This window comes from Ambystoma mexicanum, chromosome 6q (genome assembly GCF_040938575.1).
Source record: "Ambystoma mexicanum isolate Mex_15411 chromosome 6q, UKY_AmexF1_1, whole genome shotgun sequence".
Lineage (NCBI taxonomy): Eukaryota > Metazoa > Chordata > Amphibia > Caudata > Ambystomatidae > Ambystoma > Ambystoma mexicanum.
Genome location: NC_090937.1, coordinates 1338032968 through 1338053216, shown reverse-complemented (window position 1 = coordinate 1338053216; position 20249 = coordinate 1338032968). Strand labels below are relative to the sequence as shown.

General features: G+C 49.1%; 1 protein-coding gene across 1 annotated transcript in view; it reads right to left on the bottom strand.

Annotated features, from left to right (window-relative positions):
• WDR1 (WD repeat domain 1) overlaps positions 1-20249 on the bottom strand; it is a 590429-nt gene that overhangs the window by 135091 nt on the left and 435089 nt on the right. The window contains exon 13 of the mRNA XM_069631954.1: positions 19178-19351. Coding sequence (XP_069488055.1) covers positions 19178-19351 — 174 coding nt within the window. The remainder of the gene's footprint in view (positions 1-19177; positions 19352-20249) is intronic.

The following is a 20249-nucleotide window of genomic DNA, read 5'->3' as shown; positions in this document are numbered from 1 at the left end:
TCTGTTTTTTTGATATCCTCGACGGAGGAGATAATCAGGCGAACCTTTAGACTGTAAGCTCTCAAGGAACTGAGTGTAATTCATGTAAATTGTACAGCGGGGTAGGCTGGGAGGGTCGATGAGGAATACGTGGGAGGAACAGCCAGTCGAAAGAACGTTACCAGTTGGTAAGTAACTTGTTCTTCAAATGGATTGTGTCCTCCCACGTATTACTCATCTTAGATAGGCTCCCAAAGCAGTGAACATTAGGAGGACGGAGTATCAATTTACCTTAATCATGGACCGTATGAATAACGGCCTTTGCAAAAAGACCTCCGTGGGATGAGATCGAATCTAAACAATAATGTTTTACAAATGTGTGCATAGACGACCAGGTGGCTGCTGCACAAATATCTTGTATGGGGACACCCCTTTGAAGAGCTGTTGTCATGCCCCTAGTGGAATGTGCTCTTAGCCCATTCAGAGGTTCTTTACCCGCCATTCTGTAACACTCTCCAATTGCCAAAATTACCCATCTGGCGAAAGTATGTTTTGTTACTGCCAGGCCCAATTTGTGGCCGGTATATCCAATGAAAAGTTGGGTCAATTTGTTGGAACTTTGCCTGCCTAGCTATATAAAAGCTGAGAGCCCTTTTTGGATCCAGTCTGTGAAGTCTTTCCTCCTACTTTCTTGCATGAGGTGAGGGATAAAAATAAGGCAATGTAATCTTTTGAGACAAATGAAAGTAAGACTACCTTGGGTAGGAATGAAGGTTTGACTTTAAGTATTAATTTATCTTTATGGAAAATGGTGTGAGGAGGCTTGAAAGAGAGCCTGCAACTCACTCACCCTGCAGGCTGATGTAATAGCCACTCGTAGGATTGTTTTCAATGTGAGAAGCCATCGCGGGCAAAAATGCAAAGGCTTGAAAGGAATGCATGTAGGACATTTTAGTACTAGATTTAAATCCCAAATGGGGACATGGAATAGAATTGGAGGGTACACGTTAGAAATTGAACAATAAATGGTATCTTGTAAGATACTTCTTCAGAGGAGCACTTGAAGATAGCAGGTATCCTTTTATTGTACCAATCTGGAGCCCCAGATTGGCTAAGTGTATCAAAAAAGAAAGTAACATAGGTGTGCCACATAGGAATGGGTCCACATTCTTATCCCTGCACCAATTACTGAACTTATTCCAACGACACCGGTACAAGGATTTTGGCGCTGGCCTTCTGGCCGAAAGCAAATTGTTACATTGTATGGGAGGTCCCAATCCTTATATCTCAGCCTCTCATAAACCATGCATGAAGGCTGAGAGTCTTGACCTCTGGATGGAGAACCAGACCTTCCTCTTGCGAGAGAAGATCCTCTCATTGTGGAAGACATATCGGAGGGCAGATGGACATGTCCAGAAGGTCCGTGTACCACGTCCTCCTGACCCAGTCCGGAGAAATTAGGATCATGGTTTTCCTGAACTTTCTCAACCTCCTGATTACGTGAGGAATCGCGGGGACTGGAGGAAATGCATACAGGAGTGGAAATTCCCAGTCCACTACGAACGTGTCCCCTAGAGCCCCTCTTGGAGGAAATTCCCTTGAGCAGTACTGATCGCACTTCCGACTGACCTCAGTCACAAACAGATCCACTTGAGGCGTTCCCCAAAAGGGTGAAGATCTCTTGAAGGACTTCCAGAGCTAGTTCCCACTTGTGGGAGACTGTGCTCTGCCTGCTCAGAGCGTCCGCCACTGTGTTCTTTTGTCTGGCTAGGTGAACTGACGATAGAGAGATTCCTTCTTGTATTGCCCAGAACCCGAGCTGCATTGCCTCTGCACAGTGGTAGTGACCCTACACCGCCTCTCTTTTTTGAGGTACTGCATGGCCACTGTATTGTCCGTCATTATCAGGACAGTCTTTCCCCGTACAGCGGGCAGGAAGGCCTTCAGCGCTAGTCTGATTGCAGTCAGCTCAAAAAGGTTGATGTGTAGTTTGGATGAGCGAGACCAACGACTGCTGACTGTCAGATCTTTGGTGTGGGCTACCCGCCCCGTGAGTGAGGCTTCCATCACTACTGTTATTTCCGGCCATGGTTGCCAAAAATACTCTGAGAATGTTGTCTTTGCAAGCCCACCAAACTAAGTCTCGAGCAACTCTGCTCGCAACTTGCAGGCGATCTGACATTTTGCCTGAAAATTGGCACCATTTATTCCTGAGAGCCCTTTGAAGGGATATTCTCAATCGGGCTTCTGGAACCCGGAAAATGCAGGATGCCATGAGTCCGAGCAACCTCAAAATAATCAAAGGCCGGAAGATGTTGGGCATTCTGAAATTTTGTTACCATCTGCTGAATGTGTTGAGCTCTCACCTCAGGAGGCAAGACTTTCCTCGGGGAAATATCCAACACCGCTCCGATGAACTGGAGTTTCTGGAATGGGATCATATGGGACTTCATGTAATTGAGGGAGAGGCACAGTCTGTGTAGGAAGTGGCAGGTGAGAGATGTTCCTGGGCTTGCTCGGGTGAACGAGCCCTGATCAGCCAATCGTCCAGGTAGGGGTAGACGTGAATCCCCACCTCTCCTGAGACTCGCTGCCACTACTGCCATCAGCCTGGTGGAAACCCTCGGGCGGAGGTCAGCCCGAATGGGAGAACTCAAAACTGATAGCGAGAACTGCTAACCATGAACCTCAGGTACTTCCTGTGCTTGAGATGGATTGGCACATGAAAGTAAGCACCCTGAAGATCCAATGATACCAACCAGTCTTGGAGTTGGAGAGCCTGAAGGATCTGAGAAAGGGTAACAATCTTGAACTTGTCCTTCTTGAGGAATTTGTTAAAATGTCTCAAGTCCAAGATGGGTCTCAATCCTCTGTCCTTCTTGGTGGTGAAAAAATAGGGGGGGGGAGGCTACCAACCCTTGTTCCTCTCCGCTACAGGTACATGTTCTATTGCACCTTTCTCTAGCAGGGTTAAAATTTCCTGCAACCGGTGCAGGTCTGGAATTTTGACAGAATTGTATCCCGTGGATGGTCCCGAGGTCTTTTCTGAAAAGGAAGGCAGTAACCTTGGGCTACTGTTTCCTGTACCCAAGCATCAGACGTAATGCCCCGCCATTCGTTCAGATGCTGAGAGATTCTGCCTCCCACCGGGGTCTTGTGGGTCAAGACCTGTAACGCTCACCTGGCTCCCACGGAGGCACTGACCTGGTCTGGATTGCTGTGGCCTCTTCAAGCGTGATGCGCAGGATTCGAAACACCGACTGGACCCCCAAATCTGGCTTGTCTGGCCCGTAGGAAAATCTTTCTGTAGGTGGAGAAAGGGGATTAACTGCCTGCAGAGTATTGTGGTTGCTTCCCACCTCCCCTTTGCTCTTCTCCGACCACCTCCGAAATCCCCAATCAAGGCTCAATGTTTGAATGGATGAGCTCTCCATCCTGCTTCTGGTGCAGGGGCGCGTATTTGACCAGTTAATTCACTGGTTTCGGAAGGCGAAATGCCGTAAGTATGCAGTTTAAAAAGTTCCAGAGTAGAGTCTTCTCTTTGTTTGCTTTTCTTAACCTGCGATCTGTCCTTATTTTCAGGTGCAGAGTGGAAGTGATGCTTCGAGGGATATTGCCGGAGATAAACTCAGGTGAGTTTGTGATAAAATGATCCCTTTAAATGTCTTTGAATCCGTCTAGTAATGTCTTTCTTTTTTCCCCTTAGGGGCCGGGTTGCGGTACCAGGCCAAGAAGTGGCGCCGACCCGAAATGAGGAGTGGTTCCGTCAAATATGGCCAGGTAAGTCTTGTGACGGAAAATCAGGTTTTCCTCATTTGTTCCTCCTGCTCACCTTTTGTCTCTTCTTCTCCCCTGCAGGTGCAGAGATGTGGCGGAATGCCCAGAAGGTCGCGGTGGATAGTGAAGAGCCCACGAGGCAGGTGAGTGATGTGCGGCGCTGCAACAAGTAGCACAATGCTTTTAAAGAATGTCTATCTTCAGGATCGCTGGTGTGATGGTTCCAGACACAGGTAGGAAGTTAGATTAAGTTCTTGGTTTTCACCTTTTCTCTTCCCTTCCTTCCTTTCAGGTATCCCAAGATCGAGGCGGGCGTCGCTGGAGGCAGGATGCAGGAGCAGGCACGGTGAGCGTTCAGCTGCTAGATGCAGAGCAACGCGAAGCACGTGTGGCAGTTCAGGCGTGGTTTAAATAGCCTTGGAAGAAGTTCCAGGTAAGTATTCTTCCACGGTCCCCACCCAAGTAAAATAGTTCCTTTGATAAAATAGTCCCTCCTAAGCCTCATTTGGCTTGAGGCTTCATGCAGCATGGTCTGCGTCAGGTAAGTGCACCAAACACCCTCTTTTATGAGCCTGGCGCCTATGGCACCAGGACTGATGTCCAACATGAGCCTGGCGCCAAAGGCGCCAGGACAAAGTCCAAAGAGCCCCTATTAGGGGCCGCTGGGCTTTTACCCGAGGGCATGATGCCTGCTCCCGGGGGTGCTGGGCCTGTCCTGGTGCTCCGGGGGTAGGCATCATGACAAGACCTCAGAGTGGCTTAGAGGCGGCTGCAGTAGCAGCTGAGTGGGCAGTTGCCGCTGCTGGGGCCGACCTAGCACGCAGTCCACTACGAGGGAATTTCCTTTGTCCTCTTTACTAGCCTGTTCTCTTCCTCTTCCAAATGAGGAATAAAAACGAAAAGGACTATCCCTCCAGGAAGATGAGCCTGAGTAGGAGTGTTGCTGAGGTTGGCGTATGGAGGCACTAAGTGACTTAGCCGCCGCCTTAGAGGTCTGTAGCTTCTCCAGACTCTCATCTGCCTTTTTGCCCAACCTCAAGCTGTACAAGGGCATGAGTAGCCTGGCCTGCACATCCGGTGCAAAACCCGACTTATTTCAGCCACGCAAACCTGCGTAGCACGGTGCTAGAAGCCATGGACATGCTGATGCTGTCAGCAGTGTCCAGTCCTCACTGGAGGCATTCCCCATTGCCTCCTTTCCATCTTTCACAAAAGCCAGGAAGCCGCCTCGTTCCTCGCCTTCCGGAATGTGCTGAGCCACCATGCTAACAGTCCCAGAGGGTGTAGGTAAACCTTGCCAGGGTACAAGTAACATTGGTTGATTTTAAAGCCATGCTGCTTGAAGAAAAAAATCTTGGGAGACCAGGCATCAATTTTCTTATCACCGCTGTCGGGGGGATAGAGGGATAAGCAGACAGATGTAGCTGCTTGGACCACTAAGCTTTCAGGGGCAGGATGCTTAGTTAAATAGTCTCGATCATAGGATGAAGGTCTATATTTTCTGGCAAAATCTTGGGTTACCGCCGGTCCAGATTCTGGGGTTTCCCAGGTGGCCATAACTTTCCTTGGAAGGGCTGCATGAAAAAAAAGGTAGTACAGGATCCTTCCGAGGACCTTGGCTCAAAATATCTGTCATGTCATCTTGTTCGTACTTCGGCGAATTCCTTTTCCAAACCATGAATTCCACCACCCTATTCATAATATTTCTATATGCTGAATCAGCATGATCAGCTGGGTCAGGTTTAACAATCTCCAACTCGGGGGACGTGTCTATGCCACTAGCTGTTTGGAGACAGTCACTCAGATCAGACATCTTTGATTCTGGGCCAATCAGCTCCTCAGGAGCGTTCTTTGTCCCATATGCCAACCCAAATGCCCCTCCACATAAATAGAAGCCACAGACTTGAAAAAGTATATTCTTGGCAAATGGGTATAACTTTTACCCTTGGGTTGAGGACATGAAGGCATCGACATTGATTTCGCCAATGGCGTTGATGAGTGTATGGGAATCGACGCCGTCTTCGACAGAGGCATCAATGTTGTCAACGCTGGCTTTGATAAAGTCAAAGGTGCCTTAGATAAAGGCATCAACGAGAATGGTGTTGACGGAACCCTCGACATAGGCATCGATGAACGTTTGGAACCCAACGCCATTTCGTCTGGCGTCGCCTTCGATTTATGCACCAATAAGCTTGTTGACTTGCTCTTCTTGTGAGATATCGGAGAGTTTTCTCTAGACGATATCCTTGATGATTTTTCACTTGATTTAGAGCCTTTAGTAGTCTGACCTTCCTCTGTCATCCGAAGGGTGAGCTGGGGCATGGCCTTCGCGTGACATCTTCGAGGGGGTTGGGTCGCATTCTCGAAGATTTTGCATCATTGAGGCTTTAAAAACCTCCCATTTTCTAGGGGAATCACGTTTTGATGGACAAGTGATAACCCCTGTATCAGAAGAAGGTGATATCTCTTGTTAGCCTTCTTCGAAGAAGGCTAAGATTTTCTCGACCGACTCCTTGATCAAGACTTCGACTTACGTTGGGGCAAATCCCTAGACTCCCAAGAGTCTTTATTCTTCTTCGAAGGAGCCTTCGAAGATACCTCCCCACCGCCAATTTACCTAGTCATTCCTCGAGAGCTTTTATCGTCATAGCCGGCCAGGACCCACATTCATCGATCCAATGGTTGGGACTTAAGCACCAGAGGCGATGGGGGATCAGTGATGGACATTTTCTTCTGGCAATTCTGGCATTTTTTTTAAACCAGTTTTTAGGGGCGAAGGGTTAGAAGATGAAGACATCTAAAAAAACTGAAGCGCTGTTTCAAACACACAAAGCAAAAGCTTTCGGAAAAACAGATCTGAAGCTAACGGCCGCGGCTCAAGCTATTTGTACTACGGATGACATTGATGCTCTACGGCAGCCCTTGTGTCATGCCTACCCCCGGGCATCAGGACCAAGGCCCTCAGCTCCGGGAGAAGGCATCCAGACATTTGTTTAAACCTCAGCAGCCCCGGCTAGGGGCTGTCTGGGTTCAGTCAGGGCGCCTTAGGCGCCAGGCTCATCATAGAAATCAGTCCTGGCGCCATAGGCGCCATGCTCAGACTTTACTTACCTGATGCAGACCATGCTGCAAAAGAGTCCAAGCCTACATTGAGGCCTGGATGGGACTATTTTGTTACAGGGACTATTTTGTACTCGAGCGTGGCTCTAGGGAACTTCTTACCTGGAACTACTTTGGAGGCTATTTAAACCACACCCGAACAGCAGCACATGCTTCGCGTTATTCTGCATCCAGCAGCGTGACGCTCACCGTGCCTGCAGCCAGCATCCAGTCTTCTGCCACGCCCGAGTGCCTGCAGCCAGCATCCATTCTTCTGTCACGCCCACCTCGAATCCGGAGCTCCACGAAGAAGAAGAAAAGGACAAGGTTAGAAAACAAACTTATTTCAAATTCCTCACCTAATTCCGGAACCATTTCATCTCCGGACCTGGAAAGTACATCAGTCCTGCACGCATCGCTTTGCCAGCTCCAGCACGGCGCCATACTCACCAGTTCTCACAGCATCTTTCGATCCGGCACTGTCTCCATCTTTTCTTCGCCGTAATCCGGCAACTAGAGGACAAGAAAAAACAAGGTGAGCCAAGGGAATCAACAAATACAACCTCTTACCACCATAGACTTACCACTGGCGGTATTATTCCATAACTCTCCACATTTTCATATGCCGCATCTGTAAAGTGGGAGAAAAACAACACGTTAACGCATGCAATAATTACTGGACAGCGTTGGGTAACACAGACTCTTACCTGAACGCCAGCAGCAGCTACGAGACCTTCTCATAAATTCAGTTGCAATTTAAGGAAGTAAGGGGACAAGAGTGAACATCGGGCACGTTGAACTCTTTGAACTTGATACTTACCAATCCCGCCAGGGACTTCAGAGTCAATACTTACCAGAACACTCCCAACGCCTTCAAACCAGTGAAGTAACTGGTATCTACGCGCCCCTGCAAGACACGCAGAAATGAGAGCTCATCTTTTACGAACATAAGGTGAGGTTACTAAGGGGATATCGGAGGTGATTAGTGGGGGAGAGCGATAACTGTTGGGAGGCCATTTGGGATGCCATCACTAAAACCCAAAGGTGGTTAATCCCGGTCTACACTTGCAGGAAAATACTTCTTGGGGTCCAGCAGACAAGACTAGACGGGCCAGTCCATACAGTCATCTTTGCACTACGCATCACGTTGAAGGAGACCGCAGCTGTCCGGGTCCGATCGACATCCCTGTGGGGTCCAGGTGAGCGTAACACCTTGAGGGACATATACGTCACGACAGAGCACAGCGCCCTGTGGTGTAAAAAAAAAAAAAAAAAGGCGAAACAGCAAAGCTGATACGAATATCCAAAGCAGCAAAGCTGATGATACTATGTGGGAGGACACAATCCATTTGAAATGAGAATTCTCCCTAACACAATGGTCTCCCCATCCAAGTCGGGGACCGAGAAACAGAGAGAACCCTGCAGTTTGATAACCGTCGCTGAACCGAAGTTTGTGCCGAGTCCCAACATGATATGATATGATATGATATGGTATTTGTAACGCGCCTATACACAAGTGTTTCAAGGCGCGACGAGGCAGGGAGGGGGGTACAAGGGGAGACAGAAAACGATCCTACTAGGCCAGGTGTCATTCAGATCGCGCAAGTGCAGGGGTAGGGGAGGGGAAAAGTTCAAGGGGAAGGGGAGAGGGGGAAGTGCAGTACAAGGTAAGAGGCATACGTAATAAATAACTAAATAGGGCCAGCTGGTGGCAAGTGTGAGGTAAGTGCAGAACAAGTGCTGGGGGAGGGGGGGCTGTAGGGATACAGAGACAGACCCGCAGTGCAAAGGGGTTCCAGGGCATCAGTGCAAGTGGAGAGTGGCAGGGCCCAGGACCGAGGCCGTTTAGAGTGGTCCAATTGCAAGATCAGTGCAGCTTCAGTGAAAATTAATTAGCCGCTCAGCAGGGGAGAGGGAGAGGGAAAGCAGAAACAAAGAGGAAGGTTTTGAGGTGCTTCCGGAACCGGAGATGGTTCTCCTCAAGTTTCAGGGAGGCAGGAAGGCTGTTCCAGAGGGAGGCCCCTGCCGCGGAGAGAGATCTACCCCCAGCTCGTTGCTTCGAGAAGCGGCTAACCCTGAGGGAGTTGGAGGCGGATGAGCGAAGGGCTCGGGAAGGAAGATATTTGGGAAGAGAGAGTTGAAGGTATTTAGGCCCCAGAAGGCCTTGTGGACAATGCAGAGGGTTTTGAACTTTATCCTCGCAGCCACTGGGAGCCAGTGTAGAGATTTCAGTCCTGGAGAGATACGGTCCCTGGGCTTGAGGCCAAGGACAAGTCTCGCAGTTCTGTTCTGGATGAGTTGCAGAGGGCGGAGAGTGGAGGCAGGCAGATTAAGATAGAGGCTGTTACAGTAGTCCAGCTTCGAGAGAACCAGGGCTCGGGAGACAGTGAGCTTCTGGGGGAAGGAGAGGAAGGGAAGAATACCTCTGAGGAGGTGCAGCTGGTAGTGTGACCTCTTGGCGACGTCAGAAATATGAGGAGAGAAGGAGAGTGTGGAGTCGAAGATGACCCCAAGGTTTTTTGCCTTGCAGGTAGGAGCAGGGAGGGGGCCAAGGGAGGCAGGCCAGAGAGCTACAGGGAAGGAGGGAGTGGGAGTACCGATGAGTAGAATCTCAGTCTTACTGGCATTAAGGCAGAGGTCATTGGCGGCACACCATTCTTGGATAGCAGACAGACAGTCAGAGATGAGGGAAGGAGAGGGGGAGGCTGAGGGTAGCCTGAAAATGAGCTGGGTATCGTCCGCATAGCACTGGAAATTAGGGCAGAGAGCGGCGATGCGGTAGGCAAGGAGTGCCAGATACTGGTTGAACAGCCAGGGAGAGAGATTAGATCCCTGGGGGACACCACAGGTGGAGAAAAAGATGTCGGAGAGGAAGGACCCCAGTTGGACCTGGGGGGGTCGATTTGAAAGGAAAGAGGTCAACCACGCCAGAGCCTGACCAGTGATACCCAGGTTTTCCCGGAGACGGTTGAGCAGGATGGCATGGTTGACAGTGTCAAAGGCAGAGGAGAGATCGAGCAGAATGAGAACACACGGAGTGTTGGAATCAAGGTTCAAGAGCAGGTCTTCACGGATGTTCAGGAGAGCAGTTTCCGTGCTTCTGGCAGCTCTGAAGCCAGATTGATGGTCATGAAGACTACCAACAGATTCAGCATGGAGGTTAAGCTGGGAGATGGCCAGTTTCTCCAGGAGCTTGCCCAGGAAGGGAGTGATGGAGATAGGGCGATAGTTAGCCGGGCAGGAGGAGTCGGAAGAGGGTTTCTTGAGAAGAGGGTGCACAAGGGAGTGCTTGAGGGGGGAAGGGAAGACTCCAGAGGCGAAGGAGTGGTTGCAAAAGTCAGCCAGGGCAGGAGCCAGGGAGTCGATGTGGTCCTTGATAGTTTTGGAGGAACAGGGATGAACCTGTTTAGACAAGACTTTCATAGATCGGACTTGTCTGGAAACCTCGTCAGCAGAGAAAGGTGGAAAGGCAGAGAAAGAGGGAGGAGGGGTGACCGCAGAAGGGCCAGGGGAAGGGCCGGGTAGGGAGGGAGGTGAAAGGAGGAGAGCGAGGACAGGATGTCCTGAGTTTTAGAGATGAAGTGAGAGGCCAGTGCAGTGCAGAGGGCCTGGGAGGGGACAGGAGAGGTAGAGACTGCAACAGGGTTGGCCAGCTCCTTGCAGATTTTAAAGAGTTCGGCGGAGTTGTTTGATGCCGCAGAGACGCGGGCTTGGATAAGGGCTCTCTTCTTGGTGAGAACGGAGAGCCGGTACTGCCTTTGGAGCAGGCGGCAGGCCAGTTTGTCAGAGGATGAACATGAAGCACGCCATTTCCTCTCTGCAACCCTGCACTTGCGTTTTAGGGTGGCGAGATCCGAGCCGTACCAGGAGTTACATTTGGCTTTGGGCTTCAGGCGGATTCTCATGACGGGGGCAAGGAAATCAAGAGTAACAGATATAGCAGAGTGGAGCATGGAGAGGGCTGTGTCAGGGTGGGAGTCAGCCGAAGGGGCAGGGGGGGGGGCGAGAAGGTAGCAGCGAAAGCCTCAACTGACACACGCTTCATGGGTCGGATGACCGAGAAGGTGGGTGGCAGTGATGAGGGTGGCTTTACCTGTGGGGTAGGCAGGGTGAGGTGGGAGGATAGGAGAAAGTGATCACTCCAGGAGAGAGGAGTGGAGAGAGGGACGGAGAGGGGAAGGTCAGAAGAGATCAGAGCATCAAGAGTGTGCCCAGCAGAGTGAGTAGGCCCAGACGGGAGAATAGAGAGTGAGAGAGAGTCGCAGAGGTCACGAAAGAGACCAGTGGGGGGGCAGGAGGCATCAAGGTGGATGTTAAAGTCGCCAAGAAAGAGGAGTTGAGTGGTTGAGGACAGGAGTGCGGAGGAGAGGTCAGCCCACTCAGAGAGGAAGGAGGAAATTTGACCAGGTGGCCGATAGATAGTAGCAACGGTAAGGGAATGGCTAGGAGAGAGAGAGAGAGAGTCGGCAGACAAGGCATTCAAAAGAGGAGTAGGTCTGCGTAGGAGTGACAGTGGCAGGAATCCACTCAGGGAAGATAAGGGCAACACCACCCCCTGCACGGTTGGGCCTGGGCACGGAGAGGATCTTGTATCCGTCAGGTAGGGGTGTGTCAAAGCTGGTGGCAGAGCTGGATGTGAACCATGTCTCAGTGAGACAAAGGACGTCGAGGTCTAGTTCCTCAAGAAGGTGACAGATATTGGAGTAGTGCTTGATGGCAGAGCGAGTGTTTAGTGTGGCAATGTGGAGAAGGCTGCCATCCTTGAAGAACTTCCGGGGAGGGGTACAGATCAGAGGTACTCCCTGCGGAGGTATTGAAGAAGGAGGTGAAGAAGAAGGAGCACGAGCAGAAGAAGGAGCACGAGAGGGGGCAGGGAGGGTAGAGGCAAGGTAGCCAAGGATAGAGGAGGGGGGACAGCAGGAGAGGAAGTTGATGAGGAGTGGGAAGCGTCTATCGAAGAGGTGAAGGTTGGCCTGAGGGCCTTGGACCAAGACGGTCCCGTTAGCGTAGACATTAATGATGGCCTTAGAGGAGCGGAAGGGGGCCAAGAGGACATCCCAACGGGTGCCACCATTAATGGGAGAGGAGGAGAAAGGAGAGAGCACAGAGACCATATGAAGGGTCCATAGGTCAGGCGAAGGCACGAAAAAGAGGATGTCAGTGAGAGTTTCCTTAGAGCAGGCATTAGTGTAGGTGTCAGCGATAGGGAGGCCTGGGTTGGAGACCAGGATGTCCTTTTTAAACTTTTTCCTACCAGATTTAGTGAGGAGAGCAGGATAGTCAATGGAGAAGCAGTTAGAGAAGATAGGCGAGACGGAGAGCACCATGGAGTAAGGAGGGAAGGAGGTGGGGGGGGGGAGACAGACGAAACGAGAGCACGCAGACCGGAAGTGAGCGGCAAGCACAGGTTACCACAATTAGAGCAAGCCAACAGTAATGAGTATTAGGTACCGGGCCACCTAAGTTTGAGAATCCTGCGAGGGGAGAAAAAAAAGCACCCTAGTATAACACAAATCAGAGCAAACAGTAATGCGTATTAGGTACCGGGCCACCTAAGAAATACCATGTCACCATGGGGTGACATGGTATTTCTGTACACAGGCTGGTTGGTCCGGTATGTTTACAAGCATAATATATCAGAGCTACCCTATTGGGCTTTTCTTTTTGTTCTCTGGTTGCATGGTTTGTCTGGGCTGTTTGCATTTGCCAATACAAAGATTTAAATAAAAGAACAAGTTACTTCTTACCTTGTAACGTTCTTTCGACGGGATGTTCCTCGATGTATTCCTCATCTTAGATATCTCCTTCCAGCTCTGCTGGCCTCGGAAATTGTTTTCTCTAGAGGGCGCTGCGCGTCGACGTCCTCCGAGTCGATGTCCCTCGACAGCCGCCGTATCAACGTCGACGTCATCCTGCCTATAAAGGCCGCGCGCAGCGTCCGTTGCTCAGTTCCGTTTTGTAGCACACAATAATTCTTTCTGGACTAGACTAATCACCCTGAAGGAGCGTAAGCTGCAACAACAAGGGAAGTAGAACTGCGGGGATGGATGGGAGGGTCGATGAGGAATACGTCAGAGGAACATCCCGTCGAAAGAACGTTACAAGGTTAGAAGTAACTTGTTCTTCGAAGGGATTGTGTCTTCCGACGTATTCCTCATCTTAGATAGGCTCCCATAGCAGTATTCTATTATTGGAGGAGTGAGTACTGACTTCACGCTGTCTTCTATTGATGAATAGAATGCAGTACAGCCCTTCCAAACCTAGTCTCTTGACTCGAGGAGGAATCCAAGTTGTAAAATTGTGTAAAGGTATGGACAGACGACCATGTAGCAGCCGCACAGATGTCTTTAACCGGCACACCTCTTTTGAGGGCCGATGAAGCTGCAATACCTCTGGTCGAATGAGCCCTAAGGTTTTGAGGGGGCGCTTTCCCTGCCAGTTTATAACATTCCAGAATGGCTAGAATGATCCATCTGGAAATGGTCTGCTTAGTTATTGGTAACCCCAGCTTGTGACCTGTGTAACCTACAAACAGCTGGTCTGCCTGTCTTATCCTGACTAGTCTACTGATGTAAAAGCTTAAAGCCCTTCTAGGGTCTAGCCTGTGTAACCTTTCTTCCTCTTTCCCCGGATGAGGAGGATGATAGAAAGATGGTAGGGTAATCTTCTGAGTGATATGGAATTCAGAAACCACCTTTGGGAGGAAATTAGGCTTCACTTGCAGGACAACTTTGTCTTTGTGAAAGATTGTGTGAGGGGGTTTACAAGAAAGCTTGCAATTCGCTCACCCTTCTAGCAGATGTAAGTGCTATTAATAAAACAGTTTTAAGGGTAAGGAATCTTAACAAACAAGAATGGAGTGGTTCGAAAGGTGTGCCCATCAGGAAAGTTAGAACTAAGTTTAAATCCCATAGGGGAACTTGGAATGGTCTTGGGGGATAAACATTGGTTAACCCCTTTAGAAACTGTAGGGTAAGGGTAACTTGAAATAGGATGGTTCTTCCGCAGTGCGCTTAAAGATGGATAGCGCTGCGGGATAGCCCTTAATGGTGCCAACTTGAAGGCCTGAATTCGCCAAATATAGTAGGAAGGACAAACCATTGGTGTACCACATGAAAAAGGGTCGATATTCTGTTTTCTACACCAGCTGCAAAATCTGTTCCAACGGCAGCGGTATAAAGACTTTGTTGCTGGCCTCCTTGCCGAAAGCAACACCTCCATAACATCATCAGGGAGGTCCCAATCCTTGTACCTCAGCCTTTCAGAAGCCAAGCGTGAAGGTTGAGGGTTTTGATGTCTGGATGGAGAACCTGACCTCCCTTCTGTGAGAGTAGCTTCTCTCTGAGTGGAAGTCGAAATTGGAGGACAGATGGACAAGTCTAGAAGGTCCGGGTACCATGTTCTCCTGGCCCAATCCGGGGCAATTAGGATCATGGTTCTCCGGAATCTTCTCAACCTCCTGATCATTTGAGGAATGACAGGGACCGGTGGGAACGTGTACAGAAGCGGAAACTCCCAGTCCACTATGAACGCGTCTCCCAGAGCTCCTCTCGGGGGAAATTCCCTTGAGCAGAACAGATCGCATTTCCCGTTGAGGCCGGTGGCTAACAGATCCACCTGAGGGGTTCCCCAAAGGGCGAAGATCTCTTGAAGGACTTCCTGAGCTAGCTCCCACTCGTGGGAGACTGTGCTCTGCCTGCTCAGAGCGTCCGCTGTCAAGTTCTTCTCTCCGGCTAGGTGAACTGCCGATAGAGAGATTCCTTCTTGGATTGCCCAAAACCAGAGCTGCATCGCCTCTCTGCACAGCGGTAGTGATCCTACGCCTCTTTTGTTGAGGTAATGCATGGCCACCGTGTTGTCCGTCATTATCAGGACGTTTTTCCCTTGTACAGCTGGCAGGAACGCCTTCAGCGCAAGTCTGATGGCTCTCAGCTCTAACAGGTTGATATGTAGTCTGGACTCCGATGGAGACCAACGACCGCTGATGGTCAAGTCGTTGGCGTGGGCTCCCCACCCCGTGAGTGAGGCATCCGTGACTACCGTTATCTCCGGCCAGGGTTGCCAAAAATGTTCTCCTTTCAGAATGTTCTCCTGACAGGCCCACCACTGAAGGTCTTGAGCCACCCTGTCGGGAACCTGAAGAAGATCTGTCATTCTCCCTGAGAATTGTGACCACTGAGTCCTCAGTTCCCACTGGAGGGATCTCATTCTCAGGCGAGCCTCTGGCACTAGGAAAATGCAGGATGCCATGAGGCCTAGCAACCTCAAAAAGTCGAAGGCTGGGAGACGTTGGGCATCTTGGAACTTGGTAACCATCTGTAGAATATCTTGAGCCCTCACCTCTGGTGGCGAGGCTTTTCCCAGGGAAGTGTCCAGGATCGCTCCTATGAACTGGAGTCTCTGCGATGGTATCATTTGTGACTTCTTTAAATTGAGGGAGAAGCCGAAGAAACAGCCCCGATCAACCAATCGTCCAGGTAGGGGTAGACGTGAATCCCTTCCCTCCTTAGACTCGCCACCACTACCGACATTAACTTGGTGAAGACCCTCGGGCGGAGGTCAGCCCAAATGGCAGCACTCGAAATTGATAGTGAGAGTTGCCAATTGCGAACCTCAGGTATTTCCTGTGTTTGAGATGGATAGGCACATGGAAATAAGCATCCTGAAGGTCCAGAGATACCAACCAGTCCTGGAACTGAAGGGCCTGGAGGATCTGAGAAAGAGTGACCATCTTGAATTTGTCTTTCCTGAGGAATTTGTTCAATTCTCGCAAGTCCAAGATGGGTCTCAGTCCTCCGTCTTTCTTTGGAATGAGAAAGTAAGGGGAGTACCAGCCCTTGTTCCTCTCTGCTACAGGTACCGGTTCTATGGCACCTTTCTCTAGCAGGTCCAAAATTTCCTGCAAGAGGAGCGGATCTGGAGCTTTCTTAGAGCTGATCCCCGGTGGATGACTGAGGTATGCGTAGGAAAGGCAGGCAGTAACCTTGGGCAACGGTTTCCAATGCCCAAGCATCTGACGTGATAGCCTGCCACACCGCCAGATGTTGAGTCAACCTGCCTCCTACAGGTGTCCTGTGAGGGAAGTCCTCAGAGTGGTTTTGGGGCGGCTGATGCAAATGCCGATGGTAAAGAGGCACCTGCTGTTGCTGCGGCTTTTGAATATCTACCCCGTCCACCTCAGGTAGTTCTTCTTTGTCCCCTTTGAGACGGTCGTCCTCTACCTCTTCCGAATGCGGAGTAGAAGCGAAAGGACTTGCCCCTCGCAGAGGTTCCTGTGGGACGAAAAGGTGTCTGACGGCGCCTAGGGATTTTGCTGCTGCTTTTGAAGTTTGCAGTTTCTCTAAACTGTCATCCGTCTTTTTCCCGAACAAAGAAGAGCCATCGAATGGCATGTTGAAGAGCCTGGCGTGCACATCTGGGGCAAAACCAGACTTTCTCAACCAAGCGAATCTCCTGGTTGTTGTACTTGCCGCCATTGCTCTGCTGATACTGTCAGCCGAATCAATGCCCGTCTGGAGGGATTCGCACATAGCGTCTTTACCGTCCTGTATGATATTCAGGAACGCAACCCTTTCTTCTCCCTCTGGGATGCAGTCAGCCGCTGTAGAAGCGCACTCCCAAAGTGTATGGCTGAATCTAGCAAGGGTGCAAGTAGCATTAACAGATTTTAACGACATGCTACATGCCGCAAAAACTTTCTTTGCCATAGCATCATATTTTTTATCGTCCCTGTCCTGTGGGACGGTAGGATAAGCCGTCTTGACATCGGTAGAAGATGCTGCCTGTACCACCAGACTTTCTGGGGATGGGTGTTTTGACAAAAACTCCGGGTCTGTAGAGGATACCCTGTATTTTATAGACAGTTTTTTATTTACTGCCGGGACGACATCTGGGGTTTCCCAGTTCGTCATAATCTTCCTCTGAAGAGCTTTATGAAAAGGCACCACAGGATCCTCCTGTGGGCCTTTGTCAAGAATATCCGTGAGGTCATCTTGTTGGAAAGATTGTGAAGGTGCAGACCACCCCATAAACTCTGTGATCCTGGCCATTATGGCTCTATAGGGGGTTTCGGCATGCTCCCCCAGGTCTGGCCTAGCAAACTCCACCTCAGGGGAAGTGTCTAACCCACTTGCCTCATGTAAGGAATCATGAAGATCCTTTAACCTGCGTTCTTCAGAGGAAAATTCCTCTCTAATTGGGGTTACAGGTCCCTGCAACTCAAATGTGTCTTCCTGTTCAGACAATTCACCCTCTTCCATAATTGAGGACATAGTTCTCAATTGTTCTGAACTCATAAATGGTGTAAACCCCATTTCCAAGGCAGAGGGTGCCGAACTTGTCATTATTGGCCTCGAAAACGTTGATGTCGTCGACGCCGAAGGCTTCGAGCGTGGCGTCGAAAACAAAGGCGGAGGCCTCGATGACCTCGACAGAATTGGGATTCTGCTCGACAATCTCGAAGCCATCGTCATCGAGGACCTGGGGATAGTCACTGGGTGTGTCGTAACCGTGACTTTTCTTGGCGTCGACGCCGGTGTCCAAGCTGGCGTCGAGTCGACAGACCCGTGTGTCGAAGGTCCCTTCGACAACGGCGTCGAAGACACCGGCGTCGACGGAGCCTTCGTCGACGGCGTCGACGGAACCTTCGAGGAAGGTTTGGAGGTCATAGTCCTACTCGAGGGTTCGAGACGTGCTTGAGAGGTTTCCTTCGCCGGGTACTGCGACTCGCTGCGTTTTTGACCTTCGGGTCTTTCGACCAAAGTATCGCTCTTGGCAGTCTTCGAGGGGGTCGAGGCTGCTTTCTCGAAGACGCTCATCATATTTTTGCGGAATTCCTCCCATTCAGCCCGGGAACTATGTTTCGTGGGGCAAGGGATTCTCTTTGGCGAAACAGAGGAAGAGGAAGACGGAGAAGGGGATCTTCGACGTCTCCTTCGAGTGTTTCGATCTCAAGGAGTGATGGGACCCACTCCGAGACCTGGAGCGCGAATGGTGACGAGGAGACGAATGTCTCGACTTCGTCGACGAAGAAGAATCTTTAAAAGTCTTACCTTTCTCCAGCTTCCCCCTACGCTCCTTCAGTGCCTTAGCTGTCATGGACATACAGTCCTCGCACTCCGAACAATGGTGTTCAGCTCCCAAACACTACAGACAAACTCTGTGAGGGTCAGTCAGCGACATATTTTTCCCCACAATCTCGGCATTTTTTGAAGCCTTATCGAGGAGTTGTCGGTTCCGATGAAGAAGCCATCGAGTACGGATCGAATAACTCGAGGTAAATAGGTTTAACCTGACAAAACTGAGCAACGGTATTCCGAGGCACTGAGTAAGCGCGGAAAAACGGAACTGAGCAATGGACGCTGCGCGCGGCCTTTATAGGCAGGATGACGTTGATACGGCGGCTGTCGAGGGACATCGACTCGGAGGACGTCGACCCGCAGTGACCTCTAGAGAAAAATTTTTCCGAGGCCAGCAGAGCTGGAAGGAGATATCTAAGATGAGGAATACGTCGGAGGACACAATCCCTTCGAAATAATGTTTTAAAAAAATAAATAAAAGACAAGACAAATGTTAGTAGTACAGAAGCGACCTGCAGGGTCTCTAGCAGTAGATGTTGCTCCTGTGAGATGAATTTCGACTTTTCATAGTTTAGTAGGGTGTAGAAATTTCAGACAATCTAAGGAAAGGGTTTCCATTAAAAAGGCAAATTGAATATTTTGCACATTTTATAAAACTTTGGCATATTTGAAGCACTGCTAACCCAAAAAATTGGACAACAAATATAGTCAACAATGTAAGCCAGTAATGAGCTCTAAAACGTAAAAATATTCCTCTATTGGCTTCACAATGGTGATCCGAAAAAAAAACATACTTCCAATGCTTACAGATAAGTTTGAAAAGCATAGCCTCCTACATCAAGGAATCCAAGTGATGGGCTTGGAGTAACTTAGTTTGTACAGCATTTACTAAAACAACAAGTTAAACAAGTGGGCCCAGTACACCACAAACCCAGACACATGAACAAATGGAGGACAATCTTCTAGTTCTTGTATGCATCGGTTGTTATACTTAATCTGCCCATCAGTCAGTCATGGCTAAGTGGCAGGAGAACCTGTGAGCATCACTGCAACATCTACTTGACAGACAGAGATTCTAAATGGCTTCAGTGTGATCTAATAAAGTTTGCTATAGATGCATTCTAGGATGATTCAGTTCCTGTTGTAAGTGTGACAATCATTGACTCCAACTGTTGATCTGCTGCAAAGGAGAAATGTTTAGGAATACAAGGCTCCGTATTAGCGCCAAAAATGTTCAATCTTACCGCATAGTTATCTGCCACAGTGAAAACTGAAATCGCTCTGGTTGCATCAGATACTGCAAGGTAGGCCCCATCGGGAGAGTAGGCTAGCTTGGTTACTGATCCTTTTACTTCTAGGGTCTTTCCATCATCCTTTAGTGAATTTCCTTGTATAGCGAACAAGTGAACTTTGCTATCCTGTGGGTAAACATTAATACAGTTAAAAGGCTAACAACATCACATTAAAATGTACACAATACTTTAAATGCATGAAACAAAAGGGCAGATATGGGTATGTGGAGCATGTTTTAAAGAATGTGTTTTCCACGTGGAACTGCGATCGACTCATGTCTTTCTTGAATAGAGTAGCTTTCATATTTCACTCACACTGTTCAAATAATTTTCAGGCTTACACAAGACGGAATAAGGGGATTTTGCATCATTGAAAATCAAAATTAAAGTTCAGTTGCAAGCATTTGGTGAAAGTCATAATTTCACACTTTATACATTTAAGACATTTTTCGTTAGTTGGAGCTGCGTATGAATTTGTAGAAGAACATTCATGCTAGAAGATAATTTGTGGGTTCACACAAGTAGACCATTTCATAATAACCAATGTTGCACTCTCATGCAAATATCACAGGTTCATAGAAGAAGAGAAAATAATAAATCACCAATCTTTAGCAAATACTCTAAATTGGAAACATTGAGAACAACTTTGAAAAACACGACAAATAGAAATTGCACTATTTCACATTGGTCTACTGTCAGCTTTTTGATATGGATGGGAATCAGCGTAACTTAAGCAAGCTCTGCCTGAATATGGAATATTTAGCCTGAAAGACTGTTTTCGAAGTATGTTAAATACATAGATAACTAGGCAATTTTGAATTCAGTCTTTCATAATAGCTATGGTTTTGATGTAAAGTAGTCTGAGCCTTGGGCATGGCCATCATCCGCTCAAAGATCTTCAGATCACCCTACAAACAATATTATGAATATCAGATTCAATGCCAACTTTAAGGGATGAAACATGTCGGGTTTTTAGCTAGATAGCAGCAAATTAAACCTCCAAACGGGAATAAATAAGGTCACT